Genomic DNA, 17,750 nt, shown 5'->3' on the forward strand with positions numbered 1-17,750 from the left:
CTCACCGTCATTAGATGAGCTCTCATGTCTGTATTCAATTTCCCAGCATTGAATGCCCTTGTTGACTTCCAAGATAAATTCAATTATTTCATGTATGGCGTGATGAATCTGATCTACAGTGGGGACCATCACCTGTGGACAACCACACATTATTATTATTATTATTATTATTATTATTTGCTATCAATGTCAAAAATATTTTGTGGGGTTTCGAGGCAGAGTTATAGTTTGAAATCAGGATTTGAAACAATTGTGTCAAGTTAGGTTTTGAAGACTGGTTTAGAGTTCCAAACAAATTTGGGTTACTAGGCATGCTTGGGATTTCAAATGATTAAATACAGGGTTCAAGCCCGGGTTATAGTTTGAGACAAGGTTTCAAGGCAGGGTTAAAGTTTCAGGTAGTTTTGAAATGAGCATTTCAAGTCAGGTTTAGGGTTTCAAGTAAAAAAAAAATCTAAACAAATTTTTAGGATTTACAATAAGGGTTTCAAGCAATGCTAATGATTTAAAGTTCGGGTTTATAGCTCGTATTAGGCTTTCAAACAAAGATTGGGGTTTTTGAGCAAATTTGTTACTTAAGAAATGTGTCTCAAAGTGGTAGCCCTTTGCATTAATCAGTACAAGAAGTAGCGCTCAGTTTTAAAAAGGTTGGTGACCCTAGATATTTAAAAATCAGTTGAGAATTGCTCCAGGTTGATTGCCATTGTTTCCTGTGAGTTACTCACCACATTGGGTGCATTCAGATGCACTTGAGATTTCATCATGGGGACCCAGCCGGAGTCAGCTCGCTTCTGGAAAGAGCTGCAAGTCCCAATGTCATGAGGAACAGGAACAATCCATGATGTGTTTTTATCAGCGATAGCGACCGAAGAAGACTTACTCATAGCCGCAGACTCGCCTCTCCAAGGTCTTCAGGGACAACTTGGTCATTTCCACCAGTGCATCCAAAATCCTCGCGCCGAAGGAGTCATACTGCTTTGTGAAGTCCTGAAATTGTTTGCAATTGCATTGTTTCTAGCTTTAATTGCACTAATATATATATATATATATATATATATATATATATATAAATTCAATTATTATTATATATATATAAATTCTATTATTATTATATATATATAAATTAAATTATTATTATATATATATATATATATATATATATATATATATATATATATATATATATATATAACTGCCCACAAGCGCCAGACTCCAGCAGTGTTAGTTTGCAAGGCCTAGTAGTAACTTGAACGAGGTGTTTTGTTCTGAGACGTGCTAAAGATGTACAGCTAATATGGCACAATGTTTGCAAAGTATGCAAATTATTTTTTAAGTAAACCAAACTGAGTTAACTGAGTTAAAATATTTAACGGAGTTAAAAAATTTGGGATTAATCACTTGAGTTAACGCTTTAATTTTATATTTATACATACATTCTAAAAAAAAACACATGACCGGAAGGACACAACAAGTCTGTCATTTCGGTTTGAAACGGGTATTTTGAGTCCATTTGGAGATCGTCAAGAGATGTTGTCCAGTAATGCCCCACTTGACAAAAAAGTGTACTATCGCCATGACGATAGTGAGCACACAAACCTTTTCAAAGCGTGTCGCTTTATACTTCTCTTGGTTCTCCGATGTTGCGTCAGAAGTTCTCTGGGGCTCCTTCTGTGCTACAATGTCAAATTAAAATGACATAAAAAATAAACTTGTTGGTCACAATCTGAGGTAGCCCTGATTGACATGGCCAAGGTGCGTGTATTCAATTTCACTCCACTGGATTTACAGTACAATTATTTGGGGAGGAGAAACAAATGTGCGAGTACCAGAACTGAGTCCTTCCGTGGGCTTCTTGGTTTGCTTGGACTTGTAAATAGAATTGAACACCCTACCCAACTCGTTCACCGCTTCCTTCACGTGATAGCACTTGTGTTCTAGTCTTGTGACACCCTTATGGCATAGACTCTTAAAAAAATAAAAATGAATTGATGTTGAAAAAAAACCCTAAATGCAGCGATATGCGTTAAGTTGCGATGGCGGCCTTTTACCTCAGTGAGATGAACAAGCGGTTCAATTGCAGAGGCCTGATCTTCAGGCAGCTCGATGAGAACAGTCTCTGAGATCTCTTTAAGATAATCGTCAATGTGAAACTTACAGATTCCTTGCACCTGACAACCAACACAACACACAACATTTTATTGACATACACAAAAATAATTAAAAAAAAAGATTATTTGTTTTCATTCATTTTAAACAATTTCATTCAACAATACAACAAATGTAAAACAATTTAAAATAACGCAGAGAACTATTAAAAAAATCTATCCCTCAGGAATGACGAAAACATAATTTTTAAATTATGAGCCGACATGTTTGCTACTTGCAAATGGGCACGATCAATTTCCGCTGAGCATGAAAATAGGCTGAAACACTAATTTGAAGCCTGAAGCCAACTTTGACTAAACTACAACTAAACAACTAAATCTAGTTTAAACCTCTGTGACCATATCGTCAAACCCCTGTCTTGGTTTGGAAAAACAATTTGCAACCCTAAACTTCATTTTAAATACTATCTAGTCTTAAAAACCCAAACTTGAAACCCAGACACGAGCATCAAACCCGAAATCGAAATTAAACTTGAGGTGCAGTACATACCTTAGTCAAGATCCGCTCGAGTTCAGACAAGGCGGTGTCAATATTTATAAAATACTTTTCCAGAAGCAGCGATGACCACATCACCATCACTGACCCGTAGCGAAGCAGGGACTCCATCTTGTAATTGGACACAAACATAAATTGCGACTCATGAGTAACTCTCCAAACAAAGCAATATTGTATTTCTATTTCATGCCTTCTGACCGCTAACGGCGGTGCCTAACAGCGGCGTGGTTGTGCACATGATTTGGGGTCGCTTCGGCAGAACGAGGGTGGATCTCTTTGCCTCCAAGGACTCTACAAACTGTCCTCTTAGGTTTCTCTTTAGGGAGACCACTAGTCCTCTCGACCAGGATGTGCTGGCCTTCTCTCCGCCTTCCCTCCACACCCTCTAACTTGGTCTGTTGCTTCAGAGTTTCCTTCAGTAGGACTACGAGCTGCTGCTGGTGGCCCCGTTCTAGTCGGCCCAGATGCGGTTCCTCCTCCTGCTGCCAACTCTGCTTCTCTGACCCGTGGTGTCTCCTCAACAAGATGGATCTCTTACCGTTGGTCCTAATCCTCTAGGTGTGGTCTTTTGCTCTTCGGAGGATTCTCAGTGAGGTTTGTGTCTGAGATTCCTCATGACTTCCCGTCTATAAAGTTATTCTGTGTTGTTTGGCACCAATCGAAAGGGATGGAATAGTAAAAGACTTTCGTTTAACAAAACGACGGATCTATGCGTGCCGAGCATCATGTCTCTTGGAATCCAATTCTGAGGGGGTGACTTTCGGGAATAAATTATTCTATGTTGTTAGGCAGCACCCCTAGCAGTCATTCGAGACTCATAGAACTGAAGTGACATACATAACTGGCCTTTTTTTTGGGGGGGTGGAGGGGGCAATTCTGAGTTTATTGTATTGCATTCATGAAAGAGCTTACTTGAGTGGTCTTTGATGTCATCAAGTTGGTAAAGTCCGCTGGTATGTTGTCACAAGTTTGCTTGTAGTCCATCAAAATGGTCTACATGAGGAAACACAAGGACGCTTTTAGGTTGTTTTCAACGTACAACGAGGACAGCAAATGATGGAAAATAGACTTACGTGAAGACGATGGTGATAGGTCTTCAACTCGGCCTCTACCTTGAGGAAATGCAATGCCTGCTTGGGAACATCCAGGCCCATTTTCACCAAACTGCTGGCCTCCTGAATGGCCTCACTTATTTTAGGATCAAAGTTGACCAAGTACTTTCCCGTAACAGTGCAGCGAATCAACAGTGTCGTATTCAAGGCTGTCGAGATACAAAACAAATATGAAATGCAAAATGTTACCCAAAGTTCTGTGTGCCGCTATTTTTTTTATTCTTTGAGTCTATTGACTCTAGCCCCTTTCACACAACCTTCCCGGCATACTGGCACGGCACATTGGAAGCATGCATTTATGCACCGCTGCCTTTCAAGAAGGTGCATCAGATCACCGGAGGCTACATTTCCCACAGGACAAAAGCTGAGAATACGACATTGATGACCGGTGTGAAAGGGGCTACACGGGGATCATTGTGTCCCTCACACTACAAGGATGGCCAGCCCAAGGCAGTGTGAAAGCAGGTAGAGTTCCACCTCTCAGAGAGACTGATAAATTTGCAGGTCAAATTCAACCCCTCATAGGACAGCGAGATGTAAAAAATTGGGCGAAGATGGCCCAGCGTGAAAGGGGGCAACACACAAATTTACCGTCAACTTCAACTCCCATTCAATATTGGTACCTTAAACATGCAACAGCACAAAAGGGGCTGTACAGATGCTGATTCACATCTGGTACTACTTTGTTGACCGGTGAATTTGCACATTGAATTGAACCCTGCACTCATACCTTTCACACAGTACAGCAAGATAGGAGGGGCTTCTATCGCTAATTTGGTTGCCTTAACACAATTGCAAGAGAACAAACCAAAATCCAGCTTTGACACTTCCGCCGTCCAAGCTTTGTGGTGGTCCGACTCGAAGCGTTGTAACACGGATGTAGTCTGATTGTACATTTTGACCACAGTACGTCCCTCAGGGGTGGTCAGGATGTCGGAGTTCTCCTGTAAAGAGAGGAAATTAAATCTCATCCAAGATCAGGTAGAATTTTAGAATGCATAGCTCTTGTAAGGCGCTCATTCTATCTTACACGTATATACGATATGGGCTCGTGTATTTTCTTGTAGAGATGCCGGGCCCAGCGAAGCCTACCAGAGATTGGCGGCATATTTCGACCCAGTGGCGGGTCCTCGTTTTGCTTCTCAAAGAGCTACAATAACATTAGCGCAAGGGTAATAAACATGTGATAGGTGCATGACATCCACAGAGCAATAAATTCACATGATACATTTACCTTAGATACCGCCTCCACTTCTGAGACGTAAAGCTGGAGAATAGAACCCAAAGCAGTGGCCATTTCTGCCTTTAGACAGGGAATGTTTAGTTTCTGAAAACTGCAACAACAACAAAAAAATGTGCAAAAAGGTGCTTTAAAAAAATGCTACAATTAATAAAACATTGTTTGTCTAGTTTGGACTCACCGTTGTATTACACTGAGAGCTTGCTGGGATGAGTCAAACTTGGAAAAACTAGAGTTCATAAATCCCTTTAGCTGCTCCTGCAAACAAAAGAAAAATAGTCAATAAAACGTTTTATTTGAAGAGAGAGGTAATGTTTTTTAGGTAACGTTTTACCTCTGTCATACAAGAGTAAAAAGAACCTTGATTTAAATGTAATATCTACCATATCTTTGTGATTTCTGTAGTCATGTTGCTTTCTTGCTTCACGTTAGCATTACAGTAGAGCAATTCTCATTTGAAATAGGACCCAATCGCTGAAGACATGTAAAATCCTTTTAATCTACTTTAGTGCTTCCTCTTTTCAGTCTATGATCTTCAAAAGCACTTTCTCTACTCAGGTTGCTAACCTGCTGCATATTAATTAGAACACCAACTGATTATATTATTTTAATTTAAAAATCATTTCAAATCCAATCCTCCATCCAAATCCCAGCACTCTTCCTACTCGAGTGGATATCCTGCAGGATGTTAAAATACAAACTCTGAGTATTAGGGATGCACCAATCCAGTGACTGAAGGTTTGACTGCTTGAATTTTGGCTATTTAGTTTTGCATTTGCTGCCGCTGCTGCTGTTTTGCTCTTGCTGGTGTACAATGTTGCGCCTCCCCCCCCCAAGCAAGAAGAAAACAATTTGCGCCCCCACCCCACCAGCACTCTCCACCGTAACTATAAATAATAGCATTTTTGTTCCGAACCAAACCTACACCGAATATTCGCGGCGCACAATGGGCAATGAGAGCGCCACTGCTAACTACTGGAGTGGATGTGCAATTACACTTAAAGCGAAAAAAAAAAAAAGAATGTTCCCCAGGGTCACACGTGCCCCCCTCAGCAGCACACCACCCCCCCAAGGGGGGGCTTTTTAGGAAAAGTATGTTTTATATTTGATTAAAATAATATACATTTCTGTCACAATTGAAAGATGTAATAGCTCTGACAAATACCGCAACTTGATATTGGTGAGTATTCAAATAAGTAAGTACCTTTATTCATAGCAAACAAAAAGTGGTATTGGTGCATCACTAGTCAGCATGATAACTATTTTGTCATCCTCAATTGAAATAGTATCCTAATAAAAGGCACGTACTACAAGGCAAAATCTAAGATCATATTCTATTTGCCGTTTTGTTTTCAGGTTGGTGGCAAATGCAAAACTTAACTATGATGCAAAAGCAAAGAAATATGTACACAGTACTCTGTGGACTCATGGCTACGTACCTCCAGATTGCTTATATGAGTCATGAACGTCTCGTAATCCGCTTCGAATGCCGCCGTCCTCGACGCAAACACGTCCGCCTGCTTGTTCTTCAGGTCGGTGGACACTTTGCGGAACTGGCCGGCCAGAGTCTCGATGCCCTCAATGTTGGATTTTGCCAGGCAATCAAACGTCTTGAATACTGCTAATATTTTGGTAATCTGTAAAAGGTATATGTTTGCGTACCAAGTTAGCATGTTAGTGTTTAAGCAATTATCTCTCTAATTTTAAAAAAGTGTCAGAAAATAGGGAAAATAACAAATACTTTTTTTAAATCTCTTATGCTTCCTGAACTTAGAATGTAACTTTCCCGTATGTTATCATGTTAGCATTTTATCAGCTTTCATTTTTAATCGTATCCAATAAGGGCCACATACAGAAAAACTGAAGGATGTAAGGGTCTCTTTTTTCCCCATTTCTTTTTTCACTTTAAATTATTAAACACGTCAATCCAGGCCTTGCATTTTGTTTATATATTACAGTTACTTGTATATAGCTCGTATAGTAAAATATGATCAGGCAAATTGTTTACGATTGCTTTCAAAACATTGGGGTGGCCCAGACCTTAATCCTTTTAGAATAGACCCGCCCCTTTACTAAAAAGCTGCCAAATCCCATTTCTTGTATTGAGAACCAAAACAATAGCCTTCTATTTATAATTCATTGTATATTTATATATTCTACACCTAATTTACCTGGCAACAGCGGAATAATGTGAGTATCTGTACTTTTTTTTTCACTTAAAGCTCTGGAACACATGATTTGATGTAAAAGAATTATTAATTGATGAATGGGATTTTTTTCCACTGAATAAATGCCTTATTTTATTTTTATTATTATTTTTAATTATTATTATTATTATTATTATTATTATTATTTTTATTATTATTATTATTATTATCATTGTTATTATTATTATTATTATTAAGATTCAGGGTGAAAATAATTTACTACAACCTAAAGAACACATGATGAACAGGGGTGCCAATATTTATGGAGAGCAGCGTATGTGGATAAGTGGCAGCATATCAAAGATAAAACATACATGTTCGAGGCGCTTGCAGAAGACCTCAAATTTCCTCAACACATGCATCTCGGAGAACCCAAAGGGCCTCTGTCCTGGCATTTCCTTTGCTTTTTCCTGCGTTTTCTCCAAACAAGATTCATACTCCCGATACAAACCAAGGCACTCCTATCAAATGAAAAAAATAAAATAAAAACAAATTGCTCACTTTATATCTGACTCAACATAATTGGCATGGTTGTCTTGTCATCCTTACCTGTATTTTCATCACAACATTTTTAACATCTTGATCCCATATTGCTGTGCCATTGTTGGCAATGTATTGCCTGCATGCTATGATCATCTGATTTGTGACCTGATTGCACATCATATCAGATTATGAATTTATTGCAATTGCACTCTTGGTATACATCTTACGTTATGCGTGGGGAGCCCAATTGGATCCACGCACTTTGATGAAGATGGCCGATATCTTTTGACTGGTGTGGTAGTACCGTGACACCGTGTGGATCATCTGAACTGCATTAATGATGTTCTGCACGCTTTTCACAATGGTGGCCTGAAAAAGATACAATTAAAAATCATCTTACACTGACCTTTCAAAAAGCTACCTAATGATGAAAAGAATTGAGAGTACAAACCGGGTCGCTGATATAAAGAGGCTGGCATACTTTCTCCAGTGCGTCCAGGAACTTGACATTGTCCTTGGACTCGTTGTAGATGTCTGTCACCCTAGACTCCAGCATGGGCCACAGCTAACCAAGACAACACGATGCAATGCACTCAGAAAGAGATGGTCTTAACATTTAATACACCTTAGCCCAAGTGTGGGCAAACTATGGCCCGGGGGCCACATGGGGCCCGTTAAACGTTTTAATCCGGTCCACCGAACTTGAAAAGAATTAAATGAATAAACCTTGTTAATGTTTTATTTTCTAAATACTGTGGTTTTTCAAAGACATATATTGTTGTAATGCTTTGGTTCACTTTCATCTTAATTTTTTTTTTTTTTTTCTCAGATGAGGTGAGGTTACCAAAACACTCCATCCATCTGCTCCTGGTCCGGCCCCTCTGTCAAATTTTAGAACCCATTGTGGCCCACCAATCAAAAAGTTTGCCCACCCCTGTCTTAGCCAAATTATCTCTTATCTGATTTTGATTCGTTGTGCTTCTTATTATATTTGCTCCATTGTGCCTGCTCTTAACTATATAAAAAGCTCATTCAGTCCCAGGAACATTGACGTTTTTTAAGAATCCAGACATTCAATCCCAAGTACGACGGTTTGAAAATGAAACTGAATGAGTTTTAAAAGTCTATAATCTTTGGTGCGGGTCTGCTTCTGACCTTACGTTGCAGTATGATGGCCGTGGCGACCAAGAGAGCATCCATACCTTCAGTGCTTTGGAGCGGCTAAGTCTGAGCACAGTTATGACGGCCTTGCACCGTTCGCCGTTGATGTGACTGAGGATGGAGTAGAACTTCAGGAGCGCCTGCCTCCAGTAGTCTAGCTCGCTCAGCGGCCCGTCCGACACGAGACCTTGCTTCAGCGCATGAGTTTCCAGCAGGACCTACTCATGCAAACAAAGTAGATGGTGTTTTCTCCACTGAGATCTTCTCTGTGCAATGTGTTAAGTCTTTTTAGACGCTACCTGGTCAATTTGCTTATACCACTGTATCAGAATATCTTCCAGCTGTTTAACCATTTCAGGGTTTTCTGCTGCTAACGTCATATCTTGATGGGATGCCAGTGTACTGAAGTCAATGTTCTTAGCTTCTGCCAATTTAACATTCTGATAGCTCATCTGTATCACTGGCGTGGAAACAAGACAAAAATAGCAGCTATTGAAACATTTAAGACTATTTTAATCAGAACAACGGATGGAAGCCTTACCATCTAAACCCATCACACTATGCTTGAAGATGTGCTCAAAATTTGGTTTAATCCTGCTTCTTTTCCTGGTCTTGTCAATATTTAGCAGTGCTTGAAAACTGGGCAGCAGGTTATTAAAGCTGTTCTTGATTGCTTTATGAAAGCCATCACGCGCATCAAACATGGAAAAATAGGTCTCCTGAAAAGCGGAAATAATGCTGAGAAATGACTTGCTGGTTCATGTGAAAAGCAGCCGGAACAGGCAGTGTTATTGTAAGTGATGATGATTATCATTCTTAGCTGTCAATCTACAGATGATAAAATTATGGTTTTTAATTACATTCTCTGCGTACTGTACGCATTTGCTACAGTATAAATTGAGTGTGATTTTTGCTTCCTTTAATTCTGCAGGATATTCTTTCTGCTGTTCATTCTCACTATGTGATCTGTTTATACTGTATTGGTATTTATCATGCACAGTATAGAATTTATTGCTTTATACAATACTGACTATTTTTTTGCTTTTGCGGTTCACATAGACATATGAATAAAAAGTATGCATACGGTAGTACAGTATTAGACAGTCTTAAATTATTTAGTAATTTGTACTGTCAGTTCGTAATTTAAAGCAGGCGTGGGCAAACTACGGCCTGGGGGCCACATGCGGCACATTAAACGTTTTAATCTGGCCCGCCGAACTTAAAAAAAACTAAATGAATAAACCTTGTTCATGTTTTATTTTCTAAATACTGTGGTTTTTCAAAGACATATATATTGTTGAAATGCTTTTCATTAAAAATTAAATGTATTTTTTTTCTCAGATAAAGCAAGGTTACCAAAACACTCCATCCATCTGATCCTGGTCCGGCCCCTCTGTCAAATTTTAGAACCCATTGTGGCCCGCCAATCAAAAAGTTTGCCCACCCCTGCTTTAAAGATTATTAATTGATGCAGTACATAGTAGTGTATTAATTGGAGTGTATTTCTCCATACAATGCTGCTGAGTATTTTTTGCTGCTATTCACGTTCATATCCAAATGTTGTAAACAGATATTTTTATATTTCTAATTCTGTCCTACCTCATGTATTTTGTCTGCAGTCACAGCAACATCCACTCGTATTCGAGTGAAAGCGCAATATATGCCCGTAAGGCGCTTCTTTGATAAATTGGCATGGACAAGTCGCAGTGCTTTCCGGGGGCCAGGAATTGCACGGCCACATTCTGAGGTTAAATTCCACATTAGTACTAATGAGATAAATGTAAATGAAATAAAGATCATCTTTCAAAGATGATACCTACCTGCCCCAGGATGTTTTGCCTCTTGATACACAAAGGCAAGGGTAGCACTTCCATTAATGGCAAAAAAATTGTCAAAAGGAGCCAGCTGCATACAAAGACAGCGAAAACAAATCAACTCCTCCAGAATAAGAATATTAAACAAGATGAATACAAGCTACTTTTTAACATGTTTGATCTTATTGCATGGTTTAAATCTTGCACATCTTATTCATATTTGGTTCAGTGATTCTGTTTTTCTGCCTGTTCTCACTATAGAAACAAGAATTGTGATGGATTTTGATTGGCTAGGCTTTTGTTCCTCTTGAAAACCATGCACCCATTTACAATTAGTGCTATTCTTCTGCAGTGCAACTCTTCCCCATTTGTTGTGCATTGGCAATCCCGTGAAATACGTTGCACATTCTCACCGAGAAGTCCAGAATGAATTGTTCCACTGCTGACGGTGTCAAGCCCAGCCTTAAGGCCAGCATATTGATCACATAGCGGTGTCTAGGTCCCAACTGCTCCTTTCGCTCCTTCCTTGCATGCTTGTGATTTTCCTGTGGAAAACAACCTTCACGTTAAGTACTTTTAAGTAATGGTAAGGCACAAAATTTTCTGTAGTGGACATATCCGCGCAGTTCTGTACCTGACTTATCACTTCTTGGGGCTCCATTATTTAGAGATTTGAATTCTGACTTTGTAGGTAAGCGGTTCTCCAGTTTTTGTCTACATAAACAAACATGATTAATAATAATTAGCTACTCATCATTACTAAACACATGATATTCAAATGAAGCTCAAGACACAACTGATTCCTACACAGGACTGACACATTAACCCAGTTTTTACACTCGTACTTATATCGACAAGAACACAACGGACATTAATTTAATCAAAAGCAGACAAAATTCTCAACACATCTCAACCTAACTTTATTTATAAAGTTCATTAAAAAAAAACACTGCTGTAACAAAGTGCTACAGCGTGCATAAGAAACCACCTCAATAAAGCATCATAAATATGTATAAATAAATGTATGTAATGTAAATGTATTCCAATAAAACTATACAAGAGCTCAATTTACATCACTACAAAAAAAAAAAACATGCAATATTTTTACTGACAATTTGAATTTAAATTGATTATTAAGTGATAACCTGGAGCATGTTGCGTTAGCCTGACACTAACGTTCAGTGTGCTGGCTTTTCCTTGCAAAAAAAAAAATCAATGGCTTGTTTTTCAACGAACGCATTAGTTTTCCTAATATCTGACAGTGGAACACAATGGAAAAAAAATTGACCTGTGCGTCGTACGTGTGCCTACTTTGTCATTGTTGTTTCGATAAGTGTGTGATTGTGTGTCGTGTTCTCCGCCATAAAAGAACAATTGCGTCATACTTGCGGCGTGCGCAACAAAAAAAAAGACGTTTTCCCTTTTGGTGGTATTACGGTAATCTCTATTCTCGTTGTCGAGACTAATGGTGCGTTCAATGACACCAAGAAATTGGTGATATTTTACAAAAAACAAATGAAATCTGTTCATGTACACATTTGTCGGGACATCTTGTGGATATAAAAGGACTTTTGAAAGACTATATAAAAATATTTGCCTGTATTTATTGGCTGCACGATATGATATTTCACCTTTAGTCACAACACTTACACTTTATCAACTGCGCATAACGTTTTGTGATTTAGTTTTTGTAATAATTACGTTAATGCACTTTTAACGTCTTTTTAGGTCTCGTTAAATAGTTTTGCTGTTTTTTTCCAACAGTCGAGCCAGGTAAATTTCAAGTGGAAGATTTCCTACTTTTCACTACTTTTGAATGTAGCATTACGTTAGCTGATGTCGTTACACGTCAAAAGAAAACTACGTTCAGAATGTTTATGTGATGTCGTTACACAACATTTTAAAGTCGTATACGCTTTTGGAACAAGAAAAGACACAATTTGACATATACCGAAAAAAAACAACACGATTGAGCCATGTTGATGTGGGAAATTGCGACCTCTATATGTGGACTGACATATAGCGCGAGACCGTGAATTCATCAAGTACTGATTCTGGATCAGTCATTATTGTCAACCTATGGTTCGTGGTCCACTGTGATTGGTCCCGCCGCACAGTGTGCTCGTCCAATGGCGTGCGGACATCTGTTAGCTTGAGCGGCTTCTGGAAAGACACTCCACTCAAGTGTCAAGTCTCTCCCAAAAGACCCCCGAGAAGGACATCTAGTCCGAGACCACTCAAGATGGGCAAAATGCAACTTTTGACCGCTGTTACTGTGCTTTTAGTAACATATTGCGCTCAAGCCAAAGTGTACTTTAGGGAAGACTTCTCGGATGGCGGTAAGGTTGAATCAAAACCGAAAGTTAATATCCTGCTATTAAATCAAATGTCGATCTTATATAAACTCCAATTTTACTCGTATTTGACAGTGTTCTTAAATCCTTTTAAAGTTACATAGGTGTTGCTATTGTCTTGGCTAACGAGGCGTCGCCTCTTAAGTGGGCGTCGAGGATCTGATAGCGTATTTTCGTGTAACCTGTTAAGTCATTAATCTGGTTGATTCCAATGTGTTTGTTGTTCAGATGAATGGAGAAGTCGTTGGGTGGATTCCAAACACAAGTCTGACTACGGCAAATGGAAACTGACGGCAGGCGAATTCTACGGGGACGCCGATAAGGACATAGGTGAGTAATATTCTCCTTTTAGGTTTGACTGCATGAAAAGGTAGCGCTAAAGGTGCTCTAGCGACTGTTGGCCTTGTACCTTATCTTTCAGTTAAACAAAGAGAAAGCAAAACTGCTTTTTAAAATGTCATTCTTTCTCATTTTATCCATCCGCGTAAAAAATAAATAACTTGTAGGTTGGCTTTGCCGGTAAGGCTTAGTGACTTGATGAATGCTATGGCGACTGATACATGATGAACATATTTGTCAACGGCGATGATTAAAGATGTGAGATTAATTGGCCCTCATGCCACCATTTTCATAGGGAATCCTCAGAATGATGATCAAAAATGTTCACGTAATGCATCAAAGCTTGGTAATTTACCATCTCATCTGTCTAGGGTACCTGCTTGGTATTGGGGCTTATCTGTGCACATTTCAGAGGAGTTTAACGAGGTATCCGCCCTGGAATTTGCTGCTTCAAACAAAAATGGCAGACCTACATTTCAATTTGGGGTGCACAACATGTTATGATAGCCACACATGTCCAAATTTATATTGATCAATGGTGGTGGGAAATACTGGAAATCGAAGGAGTTTAGAACATGTTAATTACAAAAAAAAATACCAAATAACGTGTGCATAGATGTATTGTATAGTGGTGAACACTGATTTGAATGGAGAACAAAGAATGGGCGTGATGAAAAGGTGAAGTACTGTATAGTATAACCAATGAACGCTGATTCTTTTTTTTGGGGGGGGGACAAAATCTGGTCCTCGAGGCCTGCACTACTGATAGTTTTAGATGCTACTGATAGTTTTAGATGCCCCCCCTCATCCAATAATTGAAATGGATCATTATCAGGCTCTTGTAGAGCTTGCTGATTGTTTGACTTCAGGTGTTTTGGAGGAGGCAAGCAAATAAAAGACGGCATAATAGAGGCCCTCGAGGACAGGAATTTGAGACCATGATCCAAAACCTGGCTAACCCTTGACCCTTTGGAGAATAAGCATAAAAAAGATGTATTAATATAGACACGTCAGAGCTGAGCTCTTTGTGTGCCAGTATCACATTGTATCTTTTTTTTTTTAGGTCTGCAAACAAGCCAGGATGCTCGATTTTACGCATCCTCAGCCCGCTTTGAGGCGTTCAGCAACGAAGGCAAGAGTCTCGTCATCCAGTTCACTGTCAAGCACGAGCAGAAGATAGATTGTGGTGGCGGCTACGTCAAGGTCTTCCCGGCAGACTTGGATCAGATCGCCATGCACGGGGATTCCTCATACTACATTATGTTTGGTAAGTCTCACCCATACAAGCCACAGCATTGTGTGTACGTTAAACACTTGCAAGCTTTCGTGAATGTGATTGTTTGCTTCACACAGGCCCGGATATTTGTGGCTACAGCACCAAAAAGGTCCATGTCATTTTCAATTACAAGGGCCAAAATCACCTCATCAAGAAGGAAATTAAGTGCATGGTAATTTATTAATATATTTAAGGAGCTGACTTGCACCGAATCCCTAAAACATACGTAGATTTCTCATTGAACTGTTCCCTCTGTTCTTTTCAGGACGATGAGCTCAGCCACCTGTACACGCTGATTCTAAATCCCGACCAAACCTACGAGGTGAAGATTGACAACAAGAAGGTGGAGTCCGGCAGCCTGGAGGAGGACTGGGACTTCCTGGCGCCAAAGAAGATTAAGGACCCCGAAGCCAAGAAGCCCGAGGACTGGGATGACCGCGCCAAGATCGACGACCCCGACGACACCAAACCCGAGGTGAGAAAGAAAAACTAACATTCCCTGTCAGGCATGTGTGAAAGTAAGTTACAGTGGAATTACAAAGTAAAACTACTTTGGATGATAATGTCTTAAATATGAACAAATGGCAAAATTGACTTTTGATATTGGAAATGCGTTAACTCTTCAGGACTGGGACAAGCCTGAAAACATCCCTGACCCTGATGCCAAAAAGCCAGAAGACTGGGATGAAGACATGGACGGAGAGTGGGAGCCTCCCATGATCCCCAACCCAGAGTACAAAGTAGGTGATTAAAAACCTGACTTTTTTTTCTTACCCAATGGCTGCCTGAACTGAGACTTGAGCATTTTATTTACTCTTCAAAACACTTCCCAGGTGTCAAATACGTGAGGGATCCACAATTCTAGTGGCTGTCAATTCCAATAATCTACAGATGCCATAAGAAGGCAGCAAAGCACACTTTATCTTTGAATCTCATCCCCTCACTTCAACATAGTCTTAGAACCAAGATGACGCCAAAGAAACTAATGTCATGTCAACCCGCTCAGGCGCATACTAGGAAATTGGCAGTTCACAAAAGATTTTCTTAGTCGTTTAATTTCTCATTTCATTGATGGGCCGAGACTACAGATCCTGCTATTGTCAATTTTACTTTCCATGTCTCCATGATGCGACTTACTGATGCTGTTTTGACCATAACTATAAATATACTTAATGTTGCAGGGAGACTGGAAACCCAAGCAGATGGACAATCCCGACTACAAAGGTAGCTGGGTACACCCCGAGATTGACAATCCCGAATACAGCCCTGACGCAACCATTTACAAGTTTGACAAGATCGGTGTGATTGGTCTTGACCTTTGGCAGGTAAGAGTGACAAATGTGTTTGTACTACGAATATCACATTGACTGGAAGCTTGAAGCTCAATTTTGCGCTCAGGTCAAATCCGGCACCATCTTTGACAACATCCTGATCACAGATGACGTGAAGGAAGCTGAGGACATCGGAAATGAGACATGGGGTGTCACAAAGGTATGAGGCGTATTCTGTCAAGTCTGAAAGTACAAAATATGTATCCTAAATATGTCCTGCATTCATCCACAGGAACCCGAGCGTAAAATGAAACAGGAACAAGATGACCTGAAACGCAAGGAAGAGGAGGAAAAAAACAAAGAGCAGGACACCCACACTGAGGAGGATGAAGATGATGATGATGATGAGGACGAGGATGATAATGAGGATGAGGATGAAGGTGACGAGGATGACGCAAAGCCAAAAGATGAGCTTTGAAAAGGTCTGCTTTGCAGAGAGTAAACTGTACATTCCAGGGATATCGTGGCTGCTGTGCACCCTCGCCCTAAAAAAAAAATAAAATTTGTCAACAAAGGGCGATAAACTTCACTTAGGCCACTCTGTCAACATTGCGGCTACCTTCAATGACTGGACGCATAATTACAATCGAATTTTGTCTGAATTGCCATCTTCGATAAAGGAAGTATCAATCTCCTGTCCTTTCCTCATCACTTCTGGGTCGCAGTGAATGGTAAACGTAGCAAGTCATTCATATTTAAGTGGTAACGTCATTTGCTGTGGAAAAAAATTGTGTACCATTCAAATCACCCGAAAATAATCGAGGACGATATTGAAATGTTTCACATTCACCCACTCTACAGTGCAAATAGGAATTGCCCTATGATGCCTTCAAATGATGTGAAATCACTGTTGACATTTTAAATATTTTGTGATCAAAGCTGTCCAGTAAATCAACTTCTCAATCCCTAGCCTGATGTGACTAAAAGCAAGGCATTGCTAATTTCTATGGGTCTAAATGATTATACCAAAGTTTTTATTAAAGGTTAACCGATTTTGTCTGTCTTATTTACAATTTGTGCACCTGCATAGACAAGAGAAAATATTAGGTGCCGGTTATTGCTTGTGCGAAGTCAGTCAAATTTCTGGATTAAAGAATCCTGATTTGCAAGGTTCAAGCTGCGGACACAATTGAAGAAGCTGAAAAAAATTGTGTGGCACTGATGAAACCATTTCAAAAACCTGTCACAACTGATGTCACCGACGATACTGATTGTGAAGAATGTTTTCGATCTTCCGCCCCTATTCATTCACATTCGTGAAACCACCCCAGACGCAACAAAGATGCAAAGCATACGATAGAAATGTAAACATTTCAAGCAGATTAGTTTAAGCATGCTCTTAGTCTCATTTAGCACTAATTATAATAAAATAGCCCTGCATAAGCGTCAAAAAGAAAAAACATTCGACCATAAAGACACAAGCAAATGCATTTTATGACACCGAATGCACAAGGTTTTCATTAAAATCACTTCAAAACGGCTCATTGACTATCAAACTATAAAAGCAATTCAAACCATCCTCATGACAACAAAAGGCATCAAATTGCAAATGAGGAGCGCCAACACGACTGCACGCTTTATTGGAAGTGGCGTCGCGAGGTAAATTATTTTTTTTCCAAATCGTTAAATTAACTTCCTGTTCAAAATCTGCCTGTAGCGCTTCCGCCAGAAGTAGAGGCCCAAAAAAATATCGCATCGTTGATGGTTTTAGCATACCATGGTCGTGAATCGAAATCGGTTTAGGGGCGTTTCGCTAAATTAATCACGGTCGG

At 39.7% G+C, this 17,750-nt stretch overlaps 2 protein-coding genes across 2 annotated transcripts in view; one reads left to right on the forward strand and one right to left on the reverse strand.

The window, feature by feature from the left end:
- The window catches only part of LOC148325898 (dynein axonemal heavy chain 8-like), a 41,460-nt gene extending 33,418 nt beyond the window's left edge, over window positions 1-8,042 (reverse strand). Inside the window, exons 1-17 of the mRNA XM_088310655.1 lie at window positions 7,965-8,042; window positions 7,770-7,868; window positions 7,535-7,681; window positions 6,453-6,650; window positions 5,195-5,271; window positions 5,008-5,107; window positions 4,804-4,923; window positions 4,582-4,717; window positions 3,735-3,922; window positions 3,574-3,654; window positions 2,656-2,772; window positions 2,049-2,168; window positions 1,827-1,965; window positions 1,597-1,673; window positions 881-987; window positions 726-801; window positions 6-132 (exon numbers count right to left, since the gene is read on the reverse strand). Coding sequence (XP_088166781.1) covers window positions 6-132; window positions 726-801; window positions 881-987; window positions 1,597-1,673; window positions 1,827-1,965; window positions 2,049-2,168; window positions 2,656-2,772; window positions 3,574-3,654; window positions 3,735-3,922; window positions 4,582-4,717; window positions 4,804-4,923; window positions 5,008-5,107; window positions 5,195-5,271; window positions 6,453-6,650; window positions 7,535-7,681; window positions 7,770-7,868; window positions 7,965-8,027 — 1,972 coding nt within the window. The 5' untranslated portion in view covers window positions 8,028-8,042. The remainder of the gene's footprint in view (window positions 1-5; window positions 133-725; window positions 802-880; window positions 988-1,596; window positions 1,674-1,826; window positions 1,966-2,048; window positions 2,169-2,655; window positions 2,773-3,573; window positions 3,655-3,734; window positions 3,923-4,581; window positions 4,718-4,803; window positions 4,924-5,007; window positions 5,108-5,194; window positions 5,272-6,452; window positions 6,651-7,534; window positions 7,682-7,769; window positions 7,869-7,964) is intronic.
- A 4,778-nt stretch (window positions 8,043-12,820) lies between these two features.
- On the forward strand, window positions 12,821-16,971 carry calr3b (calreticulin 3b). Its single transcript, XM_088310403.1, has 9 exons — window positions 12,821-13,017; window positions 13,261-13,362; window positions 14,435-14,638; window positions 14,725-14,819; window positions 14,913-15,122; window positions 15,274-15,387; window positions 15,829-15,972; window positions 16,046-16,138; window positions 16,211-16,971. Exons 1-9 carry the CDS (start codon window positions 12,921-12,923, stop codon window positions 16,394-16,396), a joined length of 1,245 nt encoding a protein of 414 aa, XP_088166529.1. The 5' UTR covers window positions 12,821-12,920; the 3' UTR covers window positions 16,397-16,971.
- The last annotated feature ends 779 nt before the right edge of the window (window positions 16,972-17,750 follow it).

This window comes from Idiotropiscis lumnitzeri, chromosome 12, assembly GCF_059441095.1.
Source record: "Idiotropiscis lumnitzeri isolate Australia: NSW breed Sydney's pygmy pipehorse chromosome 12, RoL_Ilum_1.0, whole genome shotgun sequence".
NCBI lineage: Eukaryota > Metazoa > Chordata > Actinopteri > Syngnathiformes > Syngnathidae > Idiotropiscis > Idiotropiscis lumnitzeri.